This window comes from Macaca nemestrina, chromosome 14, assembly GCF_043159975.1.
Source record: "Macaca nemestrina isolate mMacNem1 chromosome 14, mMacNem.hap1, whole genome shotgun sequence".
Taxonomy (NCBI): Eukaryota; Metazoa; Chordata; class Mammalia; order Primates; family Cercopithecidae; genus Macaca; species Macaca nemestrina.
In genome coordinates, this window is record NC_092138.1 from 62368675 (window position 1) to 62383026 (window position 14352).

The 14352-nt window shown below is 42.4% G+C and overlaps 1 protein-coding gene across 2 annotated transcripts; it reads left to right on the forward strand.

The window, feature by feature from the left end:
• Positions 1-762: 762 nt before the first annotated feature.
• On the forward strand, positions 763-6364 carry LOC105485647 (transmembrane protein 215). Of its 2 annotated transcripts, none has more exons than XM_011747971.3 (2): positions 763-999; positions 1308-6364. In XM_011747971.3, exon 2 carries the CDS (start codon positions 1366-1368, stop codon positions 2071-2073), a length of 708 nt encoding a protein of 235 aa, XP_011746273.1. In that variant the 5' UTR covers positions 763-999; positions 1308-1365; the 3' UTR covers positions 2074-6364. The 2 variants fall into 2 exon arrangements, with proteins under 2 accessions (XP_011746273.1, XP_011746272.1); XM_011747970.3 differs by having other exon boundaries at positions 765-1020; positions 1308-6363.
• The last annotated feature ends 7988 nt before the right edge of the window (positions 6365-14352 follow it).

Genomic DNA, 14352 nt, shown 5'->3' on the forward strand with positions numbered 1-14352 from the left:
ACAACGGCGCTGTGGAAGTGAAATCCCGGCTCCAAGGTCACCCTGTCACGAGCCTGGAGCTGGAAAGCCACGGGGACTCCGAGGACTCACCCAAGGCCCAGACTAGCCCGGCACCCACCCCTCACCACTAACCCGCTCCGCCTGGGCGCTGGCTCTGTGCGCTCCCGCGGCGCAGTCGCTCCGCTGCAAGAGCGCTTTCGCGCAGCGCCACCGCCCAGTGCCGGGACCAAAGCAGTCCTCGGGCACCGGCTCCTCGAGGCACACAGCCCCCTGAACCCCGAGTCAGGGGATTGAGAGAAGGGCGGTCGGGGAGCCCCTCGGCCTGCCGTCAGTCACTCGGATTTGTAACTGGAGAAGGGTGCGGGTCCCCGAGGGACATCTCCAGCTGGCACCTAACCCCTCGGATCCCGGACTGGGAGCCCGAGCTCGGACATTCCAACGGCTGCCCGGTGGGCAAACCGACCCTGGTTTCCGACTCCGGTCACTGGCAGCCTCGCGCCCCAGACCCTCCCCGGGCACGGAAACGGGTCAGGTCGCCCCGCTCAGCCTCCGGGACGGCGGCGGCACAAACCCCGGCCGCTCCCAGCAGCCCCGACGAGACCCCGGCAGCGCCTGCCGCTGGGTGGCCTCTCTCTGGTGCTGACCCCCTCGCGCCCCCGCGCGTCCGTCTGCGTTTCTGAGCCTGCTCTGACAGTGATGTAACAAGGCCAGGCTCGCGCCGCGTTCCCTCTTTCCCAGACTCAGTGCTCCCTCCTCCCGCGCCCCGCGCTCTGCGCGCTGAGCTGGCGCTGGGCTCCGCTTGCACAGCACCGGGACCGACGGGCACTGCTGGGAGAACCGCTATCCCACGTTCCACCTCCCCAATGCAGAGTCCGTGGGGGAAACCAGGCTTTCCTCCCAGAACCAGGGGAGCGAGCCGAGGGGGCAGCTGCTGTGGAGGCTTCTGAGGAGACAGCCTGGCTTCTTTCCCTACTTCCTGGAGAGGGCAAGAAACCTCAGGTACCTCGTTGACCCCAGCAGGTGCGTGTTGATATGAGAGAGAGACAGAAGTTGCAATAGTGTGAGGGAGAGAGGGAGGGCACGAGAGAGAAAGGGAGGGAGGGAGAGGGGACGGAGAGAAAGAGTAGAAATAGAAACAGGGAGAGATTGCAAGAGAAACGCGGAGAGAGAGAGATTGCAAGAGAGATACAAAGACTGAAAGTCAAGAAGCAAGTCAGAGAGAAAGAACAAGAGAGAGATAAGAGTTGGTGGGTGGGAGCTAGACTTGGGTTTTTTTTAAAACGCACTGTGGTTTTCACCTCTGACAGAATAGAGGAACGCTGCTCCCTGGTCAGCAAGCAGCCCCCAACCTGGATGGAGTGAAAGATGCGGCCTGATGACATTAACCCGAGGACTGGGCTGGTGGTGGCCCTGGTCAGTGTCTTCCTGGTCTTCGGTTTCATGTTCACCGTCTCTGGGATGAAAGGGGAGACTTTGGGAAACATCCCCCTCCTGGCCATCGGGCCAGCCATCTGCCTACCAGGCATCGCGGCCATTGCCCTGGCCAGGAAAACCGAGGGATGCACTAAGTGGCCAGAGAACGAGCTTCTATGGGTCCGCAAATTGCCCTGCTTCCGGAAACCCAAAGACAAGGAGGTGGTGGAGCTGCTGAGGACCCCTTCAGACCTGGAGTCCGGCAAGGGGAGCTCAGATGAGCTGGCTAAGAAGGCGGGCCTCAGGGGGAAGCCTCCCCCACAAGGCCAGGGTGAGGTGTCCATGGCCAGCTCCATCACCACCCCCACACCCACGGAGGAAGGAGAATGCCAGAGCCTGGTCCAGAGTGGGCATCAGGAGGAGACGTCCAGATACCTGGACGGCTACTGCCCCTCGGGCAGTTCCCTCACCTACAGTGCCTTGGACATCAAGTGCTCAGCAAGGGACAGACCTGAGTGCCCTGAGCCCGAGGACAGCATCTTCTTTGTGCCCCAGGACAGTATCATCGTTTGCTCCTACAAGCAGAACAGCCCCTATGACAGATACTGTTGTTATATCAATCAGATACAAGGCAGGTGGGACCACGAGACCATCGTCTAATCTCTGCATACAAAGGTCACTGGATTGATAGAAATATGACTAAGCCCAGCTCCCCATGGAAGGAAATTACTCTGCTTGGAGAGCCTTCACACTGTTAGAAATTGACCCGGTATGTGATGGGTGTGATAACCTCTGGTACCCAAGAGTCATGTAAATAGGCATGTTGGGGACACATTTTAGGGAAGGGTGATAAGGGTTAAGGACACTGGAAGAGGCAGTGGGTAGGAAAGGAAGCCACTCCGGTTGCTTCTTAACAATTTACACAATGTTGAATGTTTTGTAAAATAACCCAAAAAGTGCTATCCAGGACCAGCTAAGAGCAAGATAAATCTAGAGTGGGCTGCAGATGTGAGGCATCAAATGATGCATGAGCTGACCATAGGGAGACTGAGCTGCTTTATGTTGGAATAAATTGAAAAAAATTAATGATCTGTTATATAAAATAATTTTTGTCTGGTGAAAAGCTTATCACACTTGGTATTTGCTGAAAGAAAAAAAAATCAAGATATAAGAGTTAAACCCTCCTTAGATGGGATTGTTTTGGGGAAAAGGGGAGTTAAAGACAGTTGGATTATGTAACTGAGTCTTGTGGCATTATTGTCTGACAAGATTGTGGTTTCTAATAAAGTAAAATAAGTGTGACCAGCTATGTGAAAAGTTAACATTTTTAGATGGCTATGCTACTTCTTAAACTCTTCATTTAAATCCATTTATTGCGTCTTTATCTGAAATGAGTTTTTTCTAAACATTTACTATCATTCATGTATTATTTCCTTACCAGGTGCAAAATTACTTCATATGATTCTTTCACAGATTGGAATTTGTTTTCATCAAGACAAAATAAATTTTACATATATATCCAAGTCTTTAACATTGGCAGATATGTACTGATAATTACCATTCTTATATACCTTTTAAAATCTGAAAACTATAAAGTCTACACATTAGCCTTGAACATTGCACATAATTTGTATAAAATGCAATGGTTAAACTTTTGGAAGTGTCATTATTTGTACATTTGTTCAACTCCTCTCACAGACTAAATGCCAGTGAAACAAGAGCTAATCTACTAAATTTAACTGAAGCCTAGATTGTATTAAGCTCACCTGATCAGTGAACATTACATGATAAAAGTCTCTCTATTTCATACATTTTTGCTGCTGAGGAAAACAACAAATCACAATGATATCCTAAAATGTGCTTTCTATTTCACTTGTTCAACTGCAATAGATAAGAAGGCTATTAAACAGAATGCCATTTGATCCCTGGTGAAGAAAAATATTGAATTATATATAGGAATAGTGATAGAGTTCATCTTGAAGATCAGAAGTATTTTGTATCCTTCAAAGAATGATCGTTTTAAGTGATCATATAGTCTTAGTCACTTTCTCCCAAAAGGGGAATTGAGGACAAAAATTTGGGCATACGTTTTTTGTGGATTTCAATTCCAACTCTGCAATTCTTTCTTAAGTATAGCAATTGCTCTGTCTTAAGAATCATGCTCTTTAAAAAAATCATAATTTTCAAGTCAAGTTCGAGATCAAAAAGATGTAATTATTTTAGTAGGGCTTAAATGTCAGAAATGAGATGCATGATCTTGGGCGAATTTTATCTTCTTACACCTGAGTTTCTTACTCTGTGAAGGGAGGGGGAATTGATTTACACTTGATTATTTCTATCATTCATTTTCAGTTTAAATATTCTATGGTATTATGTCAAAGGCACTTTATATATTGCCAGGAAATGAGTTACAGCAAAATGCATGCCAAAGTTATGAAATTCATGATAATTATGTGACATAGATTGCACTGCTACTACTCAAAATTTGGTAGATGTATGAAAGCAGATATTTTATTACCAAATATCATTTATTCAACACAATACATTCCTGAGAATAAAATGAACATAATCAGAGTAAAATATTTTTGAGGAGAAAACTTAAAATGTTGGTATAACTCAAAGTAATCTAATACACAACCTTGCACTAAATGTGATTGACATTGGATTTGGGATGGGGAGAGATAGTTCCCTAAAATCACAGTAACTTTTAATACTTTTAATGCATTTTGAAAACAGAGAATCATATTTTTATAATGGTGACAACTACTGGATAACTCTTAGGAATAAAAACTTCCTTTAAGATGTTTGCCACCATTAGAGATGAGGAGATAGTGAGACAGAGAGATGGTCACAGAGACTCAGCAAATCTTACACAATAAGCTGCAGTTTTCTGAAAGAAGAGGCTTGCACTGTCAGGTATGGTTTGGGGGTTGGAAAAGTTACTTTCTGATTTTTTGGAACCATTTCAAACTCCTTCATATCATTCTCTCTCTTTCTAAAATGAGGGTCAACTACTAGTTTAGAGATATAAGGTATTTTATCTTGTTTTCAAGTTCTGCTTCAGAACAAAACCTATTTCATGTTTCTTCTCCCATTACCTACTTAAGATACTTAAGGTATTTAAGTATGCATTTGAGGAAATATTTTCCTGTGCTAAAATAAAGGTTTGCAAATGTTGGTGTGAGAGGTTTTAACTTTGACCAGTGAAAATAAAATGTATGACTGTGTGTGTGAATTTCTCTTAACATATTAACAAACCCCTTTCTATATGCAACAAGGTAGCCTGGTGCCCCAAATCAATACTTGTAAGTACTATTCAGAGTTAAACTTCCAAAGTCAAAAAAATATATACACACAAAAAAGGGTAAAACCCGCATTCTTTTGAACCAAGGTAGAAGAGAAAGAGAAAAAAAGTGTCTCAGCCCTTTAGAGGAAAAGACAGCAACTCATTACAATGAGTTAGACAGTTTTAGCAAATTGTTCTTATTAATATAATAGGCATGAGGATTGTTCCTGGTAGCCTTTAAGAGCTCCTAGACAGATATAAATTTAAGTAGGCATTACTTTATTTTGCTGTTAATCCAAACAGACGTTGCAACTTGATTTTGAATAGGCATTTTATTTTCAAATTTTCTCTACTGAATTTCTCTTGCTCTATGTGCCTACTTGTTGTGCACATGGGTTCTTTTTCCAAACTGCTTCTTGATTCTTAAGTGAGAATTCAGACAAGATACTCAAACGAGAGCACATTAGACATCTGTTTTAAGATTTATTTTCTGTTGCAGTCATCTTGGCAAACAAAATCCACATACAGTTAAGTTCAGGCTCTCTTCCAAACCCTACTAAGCAGCTGCTTTGAAAATGTTTTCAATATTATGGATCTTAATATCCATTGAGATGACAAATGTAGGAAAGGAAGATTCATTTTGTTAAATGTTTTTTCTCTTTTGCAACATCCAAGCTCTACTTATTTATTAATAGCCTCCCTCTGTACCCACAACATCATTTATTTGGTGAATTCACTATTATTAATACTAGTATTGTATCACATTAAAGAAAAAGTTTCTGAAAACCCCCCACCTCACTATCCTAAAGCAACTACTGTGTTTCTATTTTGGCATATCATCTTCCAGGCTTCCTCCACATGCATATGCAGCATACATATTATAATAGTGTGTTTTTCTTTTCTCTTTTAATTATATTCCAAGCATGTTTCCATGTTTCTGTGTAGTATTTCTAATTATCAATGAACAATTGTGTAATATGCCATTTTAGTGATGTTCCATAATTTATCATGCCATTCCTTATTGCTGGCAAGATACCAAGTTTTATGGATGGTTTTGTATGTTTTTTTCCTTTTGCTGGTTACACTGCTATATTATTTGTTATATGCCAATAGAGAGGAACTTTACTATTGAACAGCCATCTCCTTGTGGCTGAGAGGAGGCAGAAATGTGTAAATGAATGGAACTCTCCATATGGTTGTGGGGGTCTTCCCTTCACTCATGTGCATATAAGACCCAGGGTGGGAAACAAAACCATGCTTCTTCAAAAAGGTCCTCCCATCAGGACCAGAACTAGTATGTTTAGGAGTAAGATGGAACGGAACATTTCCCCAGCTAAGATATCAGTGATGTGTTTCTCACAATCAGATTACAGTGGTGTCAGTCTTCAAGAGCATCGTGTTCAACAAGCAAAATGATAAATAGATGTAAACAATAATAATGACTTTGTAATATGCCAAAAGCATTTTCTTAAAGTACCTCATCATATATTTTATAATAGACTGTATTTCATATGTATATGTATTGTTGCCTATCAGTGACTTACAAATGAACTGGAATTTCAGGAATCTGATAGACTCTGCCCTTGAGTTTTCTATGTTTCAGTTTCTTACTAGGAAAAACTAAACTGAGGATGGAAATGGGGACGAATGCTTGGTTTGCCCAAATATCTTAATAAAAGACTAGATTCCATTCAGCCTCTTGTCCAGTTCACATAAAATCATGTAGACACCATTGAGTTTGAGACCATGACTTTGATTTCTTATGACCTACCACAGGGTCCTCACTCAATGGGCACCCAACCAAAAGAAATGTGTATATGATGCTGCCAAGATACACAAACAGGCAGGCACTGATGTTAGATATCCACAGTCTTTGGCAAGTTATTCCTGGAACTGACCCTTATTAGGGATTCTTTTTTTATTTTTCCTTTATTCCTGCCCCGAACCCAGATTAGAGCCTGCAGACTTGGTATTCTCAGTGATAGTATGAAGCTTTGCATGCTTTATCCTTAATAAGGTACAGAGTTACAAAATGAACTGATTACAAAACAGTACATAAAGCTATTAAAAATCTCCTGTGCTGCTCTTTGACAAATCTATCTTTAGAAAGTCAAACATAAAAGATAATTTTGCAATTAATCACTTTCTTATTTTTCATGGTAATGAACTATTGTACGTAAGACAGTCCTTCAGTAGGAGGCAAGACCACATTTGTTTGAAAAACTAGGCTTTTGAAAATCACCTGCCTGTATCTTAACATGAAAAGTATGGGCAATTATTTTCTTTTCTTTCTTTCTTTTTTTTTTTCCTGAGATAGGGTCTCATTCTGTCGTCCATGCTGGAGTGCAGTGGCATGATCTTGGCTCACTGCAACCTCCATCTCTTAGGTTTCAAGCGATTCTCCTGCCTCAGTCTCCCCAGTAGCTGGGATTAAAGGCACCTGCCACCAAACGGCAAATTTTTGTATTTTTAGTAGAGATGAGCTTTCACCATGTTGACCAGGCTGGTCTCGAACTCCTGACCTCAGGTGATCCACCAGCCTCAGCCTCCCACAGTGCTAGGATTACAGGCATGAGCCACCGCACCTGGCCATTATTTTCTATACAAGTGATTAGACCACCAGACCAACTCAGAAAGGCCCACTCTGTCCCTCTGCTTTTCCGAACTACCTCCCATCCCCTACAGGAGCCTCTTGAATGCTCCTGATTGTGCCCTGCAGCTGACCACCCCAAGGCTTTGCCCCAGCCATTTTCTGTGCCTCAAATTCCCCGTCTTCACCCTTCTGCTGCATAAGGCCCTAACGTCCTTCAAGGAGAAGCTGCCACATCTTCCACCATCTTCTGGATTTTCTGACTCAGAACCAAACCTTCTATTATTCTCTGGCCTCACAACACCTTCCACCACTATCATCACACACATTAGTTTCATAGGTATCTGTCTCTCCAACTGTAGTGTGAACTCCTTGAAGGCGGGGACCACATTTTATCCATCTTTCCAATCCCCTACTTCACCCCCGACACACTCATTTATTCTGTCTTGCTCAGTGAAAACTCTAAATTGCACCATTTAGGTCACCCTCGATGCCTACTTTCTTTTTCAAGTTGAATATAGTCCACAACAATGTGGATTAAAATTGGCTTCCGTGAGTTGGGACCCTAACTTTTATTTTAGCATATTGTTTCTTTGGGAAAACCACGTCTTATATAACAAGAAGAAAGAAAGAAATCCTTCCAGAACATTTTTCCCTACCTCCATGATTGACCTAACTTCTACTCCATGAGTCAGAGACTGCACCAAACATGTGATAAGAACTGGTGGTTCTAGGAGCATGTGACAACCATTGAATTCCTGGCCAGAAATAAGGTGAATCAATGTACTCAGGTTAATCCTGCAAGTAGGTCAACAAAATATAATTCCTCAGTTTTGACTATTGTCCTTCTAATAAGTTTTTTCACCAATAATTCTTAAGAAGACCTTCAAGACCACCTGGGTATTATCTTGGGTCAGTATTGAGCGGCTGAGTTGCAGACCCTCTCCCACCACCACCAGTGATGCTCCCCTTCTCCATAAAAGCTGTAAATACTCAGAGACCATGGTTTGTAATTCAGAGAAGTCCTGGTTTGTTCTGGAACAAGAGATGGCATTGTTCAGCAATTCCTGCGAGCACTATTTGAGGCCGGTCTTAATAACTTCTGACCCATGTAATTTTTCCTGTGAATTTTCCCAACTACCTGACTAGGTAAAAATAGGATTTAATTGGAGTAACTCTTTATCTTGACTGTGGTGAATATCAGGGTCTCTTTTAACAATAGCAAGAAAGACCTCCTTTAAGTATGTATAGGAAAGGGAGCATGGGGAAAGAAAGAGCAGAATTGTGTGCATGGGGAGAAGAGCCAACAATCCCTGATTAAGCCAGTCACGGTTGCAGCATCCACCCCCTCCATCCCCCTAGCGTTAGTTACCACTTCTCATCTCTACTTTAGAAGCAAATGCCAGAAAATGGACTAAGAGGACAAACCAAACAGAAAATGTTTTAAAAACGTAAAGAGTAAAAGGAAAGTGTTAGAGAATTTTAATATATTTTTAAATGGCTGTGAAAATATGTACTCAATTTAAGAGTATATTCCAACAAGGGCAATATTCAGCTAGAAATATCCTGCTGGGCAGGGTTAAAAGGAATATAAAAGAGCATCCAATAAATAAGATCAAATGGGTTTAAAAACTATTCAATAATAGACTAAGAAGTATAATAAAAACTATGAAGCTAAAGGAATATGAAGGGAATAAGACTAGCTGAAGCATTAGAAGGATAAAGATAGTAAAATTAAATAATTTTAAAGGCATAAAGTCAGCCAAAATTTTCCACTGAAACAAGAATGGGGTATTAAATGCAAGCGACAACACAGAGGCCAGAACTAGCAATGTGTTGCAGGCTGAGGCAAGAGCAGACAAGGGACACAGGTTGTGCTCAATTCTCCTCCCAGGCGAGATCCCCTAAAAGCAGGCTGTCACCCTTCAGGTTGCAAAAATTCAAGGCCCAAATGAATTTTTGCATATGACACCAAAAGCACAGGCAACAAATGCAAAAATAGACAATGGGATTTCACCAAACTAAAATAATTATGAACAGAAAAGGAAACAATCTACAGAGTGAAGATAACCTATGGAGTGGGAGAAAATATTTGCAAACCATACATCTGATAACAGGTGTATTAGTCTGTTCTCACATTGCTATAAAGACATACCCAAGATTGAGTAATTTATAAAGGAAAGAGATTTAGTTGACTCACAGTTCCACATGGCTGGGGAGGCCTCACAGTCATGGAGGAAGACGAAGGAAGGGCAAAGGGGATGACTTACATGACAGCAGGCAAGAGAGCGTGTGCAGGGGAACTCCTCTTTATAAAACCATCATATCTTGTAAGGCTTACTCACTATCATGAGAACAGCACCAGAAAAACCTGCCCCCATGATTCAATTACCTCCCCGTCTGGGTCCATCCCACAACACATGGGGATTACTGCAGTTCAAGGTGAGATTTGGGTGGGGACACAGAGCCAAACCATATAAACAGGTTAATATCCAAAATGTATCAGGAGCTCAAACAACTCAATAGCAATAAAACAATCCAATTTTAAAATGGGCAAAGGACTGGAATAGACATTTCTCTGAAGAAGACATCCAAATGACCAGCAGGTATAAAATGCTCAAAATAATTAATCATCAAAGAAATACAAATTAAAATCACAATAAAATATCACCTCACTCCTGTTAAAATGGTTATTATCAAAAAGACAAAAGATAACAAGTGCTGGAGAGGACGTGCAGAAAAAGGAACCTTTGTACACAGTGGGTGGGAATGTAAATTAGTATAGTCATGGGGCTTCCTCAGAAAACTAAAAGTAGAATTACCATATAATCCAGAAATCCCACTACTGGATATATACACAAGCGATATGAAATCAGTATGTTGAAGCGATATTTGCACTCCCATATTTATTGCATCACCATTCACAATAGCCAACATATGAACCTAAATCTTCATTAACAGTTGAATGGATAAAGAAAGCATTGTATATTATACACAATGAAATATTCAGACTTTAAAAAGAAGGAAATTTCATCATTTGTGACAATATGGATGAAGCTGGAGGATGTCAACGCTAAGTGAAAAGAGTCAGGCATGGTCTCATATGTGGAATCCAAAATAGTTCAACTTATAGAAGTAGAGAGTAGAAGGGTGGTTAACAGAGGCTGGGGTAAGGGAATGAGGAGACGTTGGTGGATAGGTACAAAGTTTTAGTTAGACAAAAGGAGTAAGTTTTCCAAATCTATTGTAAAGTATGGTGACCATAGTTAATAATAATGTATTGTATGTTTCAACATTGCTGAAAGAATCGATCTTAGGTGTTCTCACTATAAAAACATAAGTATGTGAGATGATGTATTATGTTCATTAGCTTGACATAATTATTGTATAATGTATACAGGTACCAAACCATCACATTCTACCCCATAAATATATCAAACTATTATCTGTCAATTAAAAATAAAAAGGTAAATTAAGGCACATGTCTGAATATGTCCCCCAAAGTTCATGCACTGGAAATTTAATTTCCAATGCAACCATGTTGGGAGGTAGGGCCTTTTGGGAGGTATTTAGATCATGAGGACTCTAACTCCACGAATAGAATAATGCCTTTATAAAAGGGCTTAGCAAAGGGAGTTTGGCCCTTTTTTGCCCTTCCACCTTCTGCCATGTGAAGACATAATGTTTCTTCCCTCCAGAGGATGAACTTTCAAGGCACCATCTTGGAAGCGAAGAACAGCCCTCACTAGATGCTGGTGCCTTGATCTTGGACTTTCCAGCCTCCAGAACTGTGAGAAATGAATTTCTGGTTTTTATAAATTACCCAGTATGTGGTATTCTATTATAGCAGCACGAAAAAAAGACAGACAGGAATTGAGTGTACAGTATTCCATGAGGCATTTCTGAAGACCAGCATTCAAATAACTATACTTTGTGAAGTCTTCCCCCAATTCCCAAATCTAGAAGCATCAATCAGAGAAGTCAAATTTCCAGAAGTCAGAAAGATTGAAGAATCAAAAGAAAGAATAAAAAGTTACATAACCCCCAGAATTACCCTTATTTTCTTGGCCCTTGTCATTCACTGCATAACAATCTCCCAACAAACCACTCTTCCCTCAGCAGGGAGACTTGGATGATCAGAAAAAAAAATACATCTGCTGGATATATTTTGCTTCCAGATGTTAGATTTTGAGGTCCCCAAGTTTACCCAACAATAGTTGCTAGGTCCTGCCTTCACTCTAGGTACCAAAATTGGTATGGAGTTTTTATAAGAGTTCTAAGAAGGTTTATAATGCATATTTAATATATCAAGGAACCAGCAACCCATTGGAAAACATAATCCTTGCCTTCCCTAGTCTTACCCTATGAGACCTTGAATGAGCATTCTTAGCCCTACCCAAAGCCTGAGCAAATATCATTAAGGTAGGCCAGTGGTTCTCAAGCCCTAGCATACATCAGAATCACCTGCAGGGCTTGTTGGAATACAGAATGCTGGGGCCACCTCCAGAATTTCCATTTCTGAAAAAAATTATCAGGTTATACCAATGATATGGGTCCCAGGTATCCTTCAATCGGTGCATGCATACTTTTTTAAAGGTGGGATCTGGCTATGTTGCCCAGAATGAAGGTTACAGGCATGATCTACAGCTTCAAACTGCTGGATTCAAGCAATCCTCCTACCTCATCCACCTGAGTAGCTGGAACAACAGGCATGCACTACCACGCCCAGCTGCTTTTAAATGGTTTTATATCCAGGAACCTGGTATAGCCCCTAGGCCCAGCTATGCCCAAGCAGCAGCATTTGGATCTAATGTCTGGTATACAATAAACAATCAATAAATGTATTAGTCTGTTTTTACACTGCTGATAAACACATATCTAAGACTGGGCAATTTAAAGAGGTTTATTGGGCTGGGTGTGGTGGCTCATGCCTGTAATCTCAGCACTATGGGAGGCTGAGGTGGGTGAATCACGAGGTCAGGAGATCGAGACCATCCTGACTAACATGGTGAAACCCCCTTTCTATTAAAAAAAAAAAAAAATACAAAAAATGCAAAAACTTAGCCGGGCGTGGTGGTGGGCACCTGTAGTCCCAGCTACTTGGGAGGCTGAGGCAGGAGAATGGCGTGAACCTGGGAGGCAGGGCTTGCAGTGAGCCAAGATGCAACACTGCACTCCAGCCTGGGCAAAAGAGTGAGACTCTGTCTCAAAAACAAAACAAAACAAAAAATAGAAAAAATTAGCCAGGTATGGTGGCGGGCACCTGTATTCCCAGCTACTCGGGAGGCTAAGGCAGGAGAATGGCGTGAACCCTGGAGGCGGAGCTTGCGGTGAGCCGAGATTGTGCCACTGCACTCCAGCCTGGGAGACACAGCGAGACAGACAGAAAGAAAGAAAGAGAGAAAGAGAGAGAGAGAGAGAAAGAGAGAGAGCGAGAGAGAGAGAGAGAAAGAGAGAGAGCGAGAGAGAAAGAGAGAAAGAGAGAAAGGAAAGAAAGAAAGAGAGAAAGAGAGAAAGGAGAGAAAGGAAGGAAGGAAGGAAGGAAGGAAGGAAGGAAGGAAGGAAGGAAGGAAGGAAGGAAGGAAGGAAGGAAGGAAAGAAAGAGAGAGAAAGAGAGAGAGAAAGAGAGAAAGAGAGAGAGAAAGAGAGAAAGAAGGAAAGAAGAAGGAAAGAAGGAAAGAAAGAAAGAGGTTTATTGGACTTACAGTTCCACATGGCTGGGGAGGCCTCACAATCATGATGGAAGGTGAAAGGCACATCTCGCAGGGCAGCAGACAAGAGAAGAAAGAGCTTGTGCAGGGAAACTCCCCTCTTTAAAACCATCAGATCTCATGAGACTTATTCACTATCATGAGAATAGCACAGGAAAGACTGGCCCCCATGATTCAATTGCCTCCCACTAGATCCCTCCCACAACATGTGAGAATTCAAGATGAGATTTGGGTGGGGACACAGCCAAACCATATCATTCTGCCCCTGGACCCTCCCAAATCTTATGTCCTCACATTTCAACACCAATCATGCCTTCCCAACAATCCCCTAAAGTCTTAACTTATTTCAGTATTAACTTAAAAGTCCACAGTCAAAAGTCTCATCTGAGACAAGGTAAGTCCCTTCCACCTATGAGCCTGTAAAATCAAAAGCAAGTTAGTTATTTTCTAGATACAATGGGAGTAAAGGCATTGGGTAAATACAACTGTTCCAAATGGGAGAAACTGGCTGAAACAAAGGGGTTACAGGCCCCATGCAAGTCAGAAATCCGGTGGGCAGTCAAATCTTAAAGCCCAAAAATGAACTCCTTTGACACCATGTCTCATATCCAGGTCATGCTGATGCAAGAGGTGGGTTCCCATGGTCTTAGGCAACTCCACCCCTGTGGCTTTGCAGGGTACAGCCTCTCTCCCAGCTGCTTTCATGGGCTGGCATTGAGTGTCTGCTACTTTTCCAAGCACATGGTGCAAGCTGGCAGTGGATCTAGCATTATGGTGTCTGGAGGACAGAGGCCCTCTTCTCACAACTCCACTAGTTGGTGCCCCAGTAGGAACTCTATGTTGGGGCTCCAACCCCACATTTTCCTTCCACACTGCCCTGTCAGAAGTTCTCCATGAGGGCCCCACTCCTGCAGTAAACTTCTGCCTGGGCATCCAGGCATTTCCATACGTATCCTGAAAGGTAGGCAGAGATTCCCAAACCTCAATTATTGACTTCTGTGCACTTGCAGGCTCAACACTACATGGAAGTTGCTAAGGCTTGGGGCTTCCATCCTCTGAAGCAATGGCCCAAGCTGTACCTTGGACACTTTTAGTCACACCTGGCACAGCTGGGATGCAGGGCACCAAGTCACACAGCATGGGGACCCTGGGCCTGACCCACGAAACCATTTTTCCTCCTAGGCCTCTGGGCCTGTGATGGGAGGAGCTGCTGTGAAAACCTCTGCCATGCCCTGGAGACATCTTCCCCATTGTCTTGGGATTAACATCTGGCTCCTCATTACTTATGCAAATTTCTGCAGCCACCTTGAATTTCTCCTCAGAAAATGAGATTTTCTTTCCTATAGCATTGT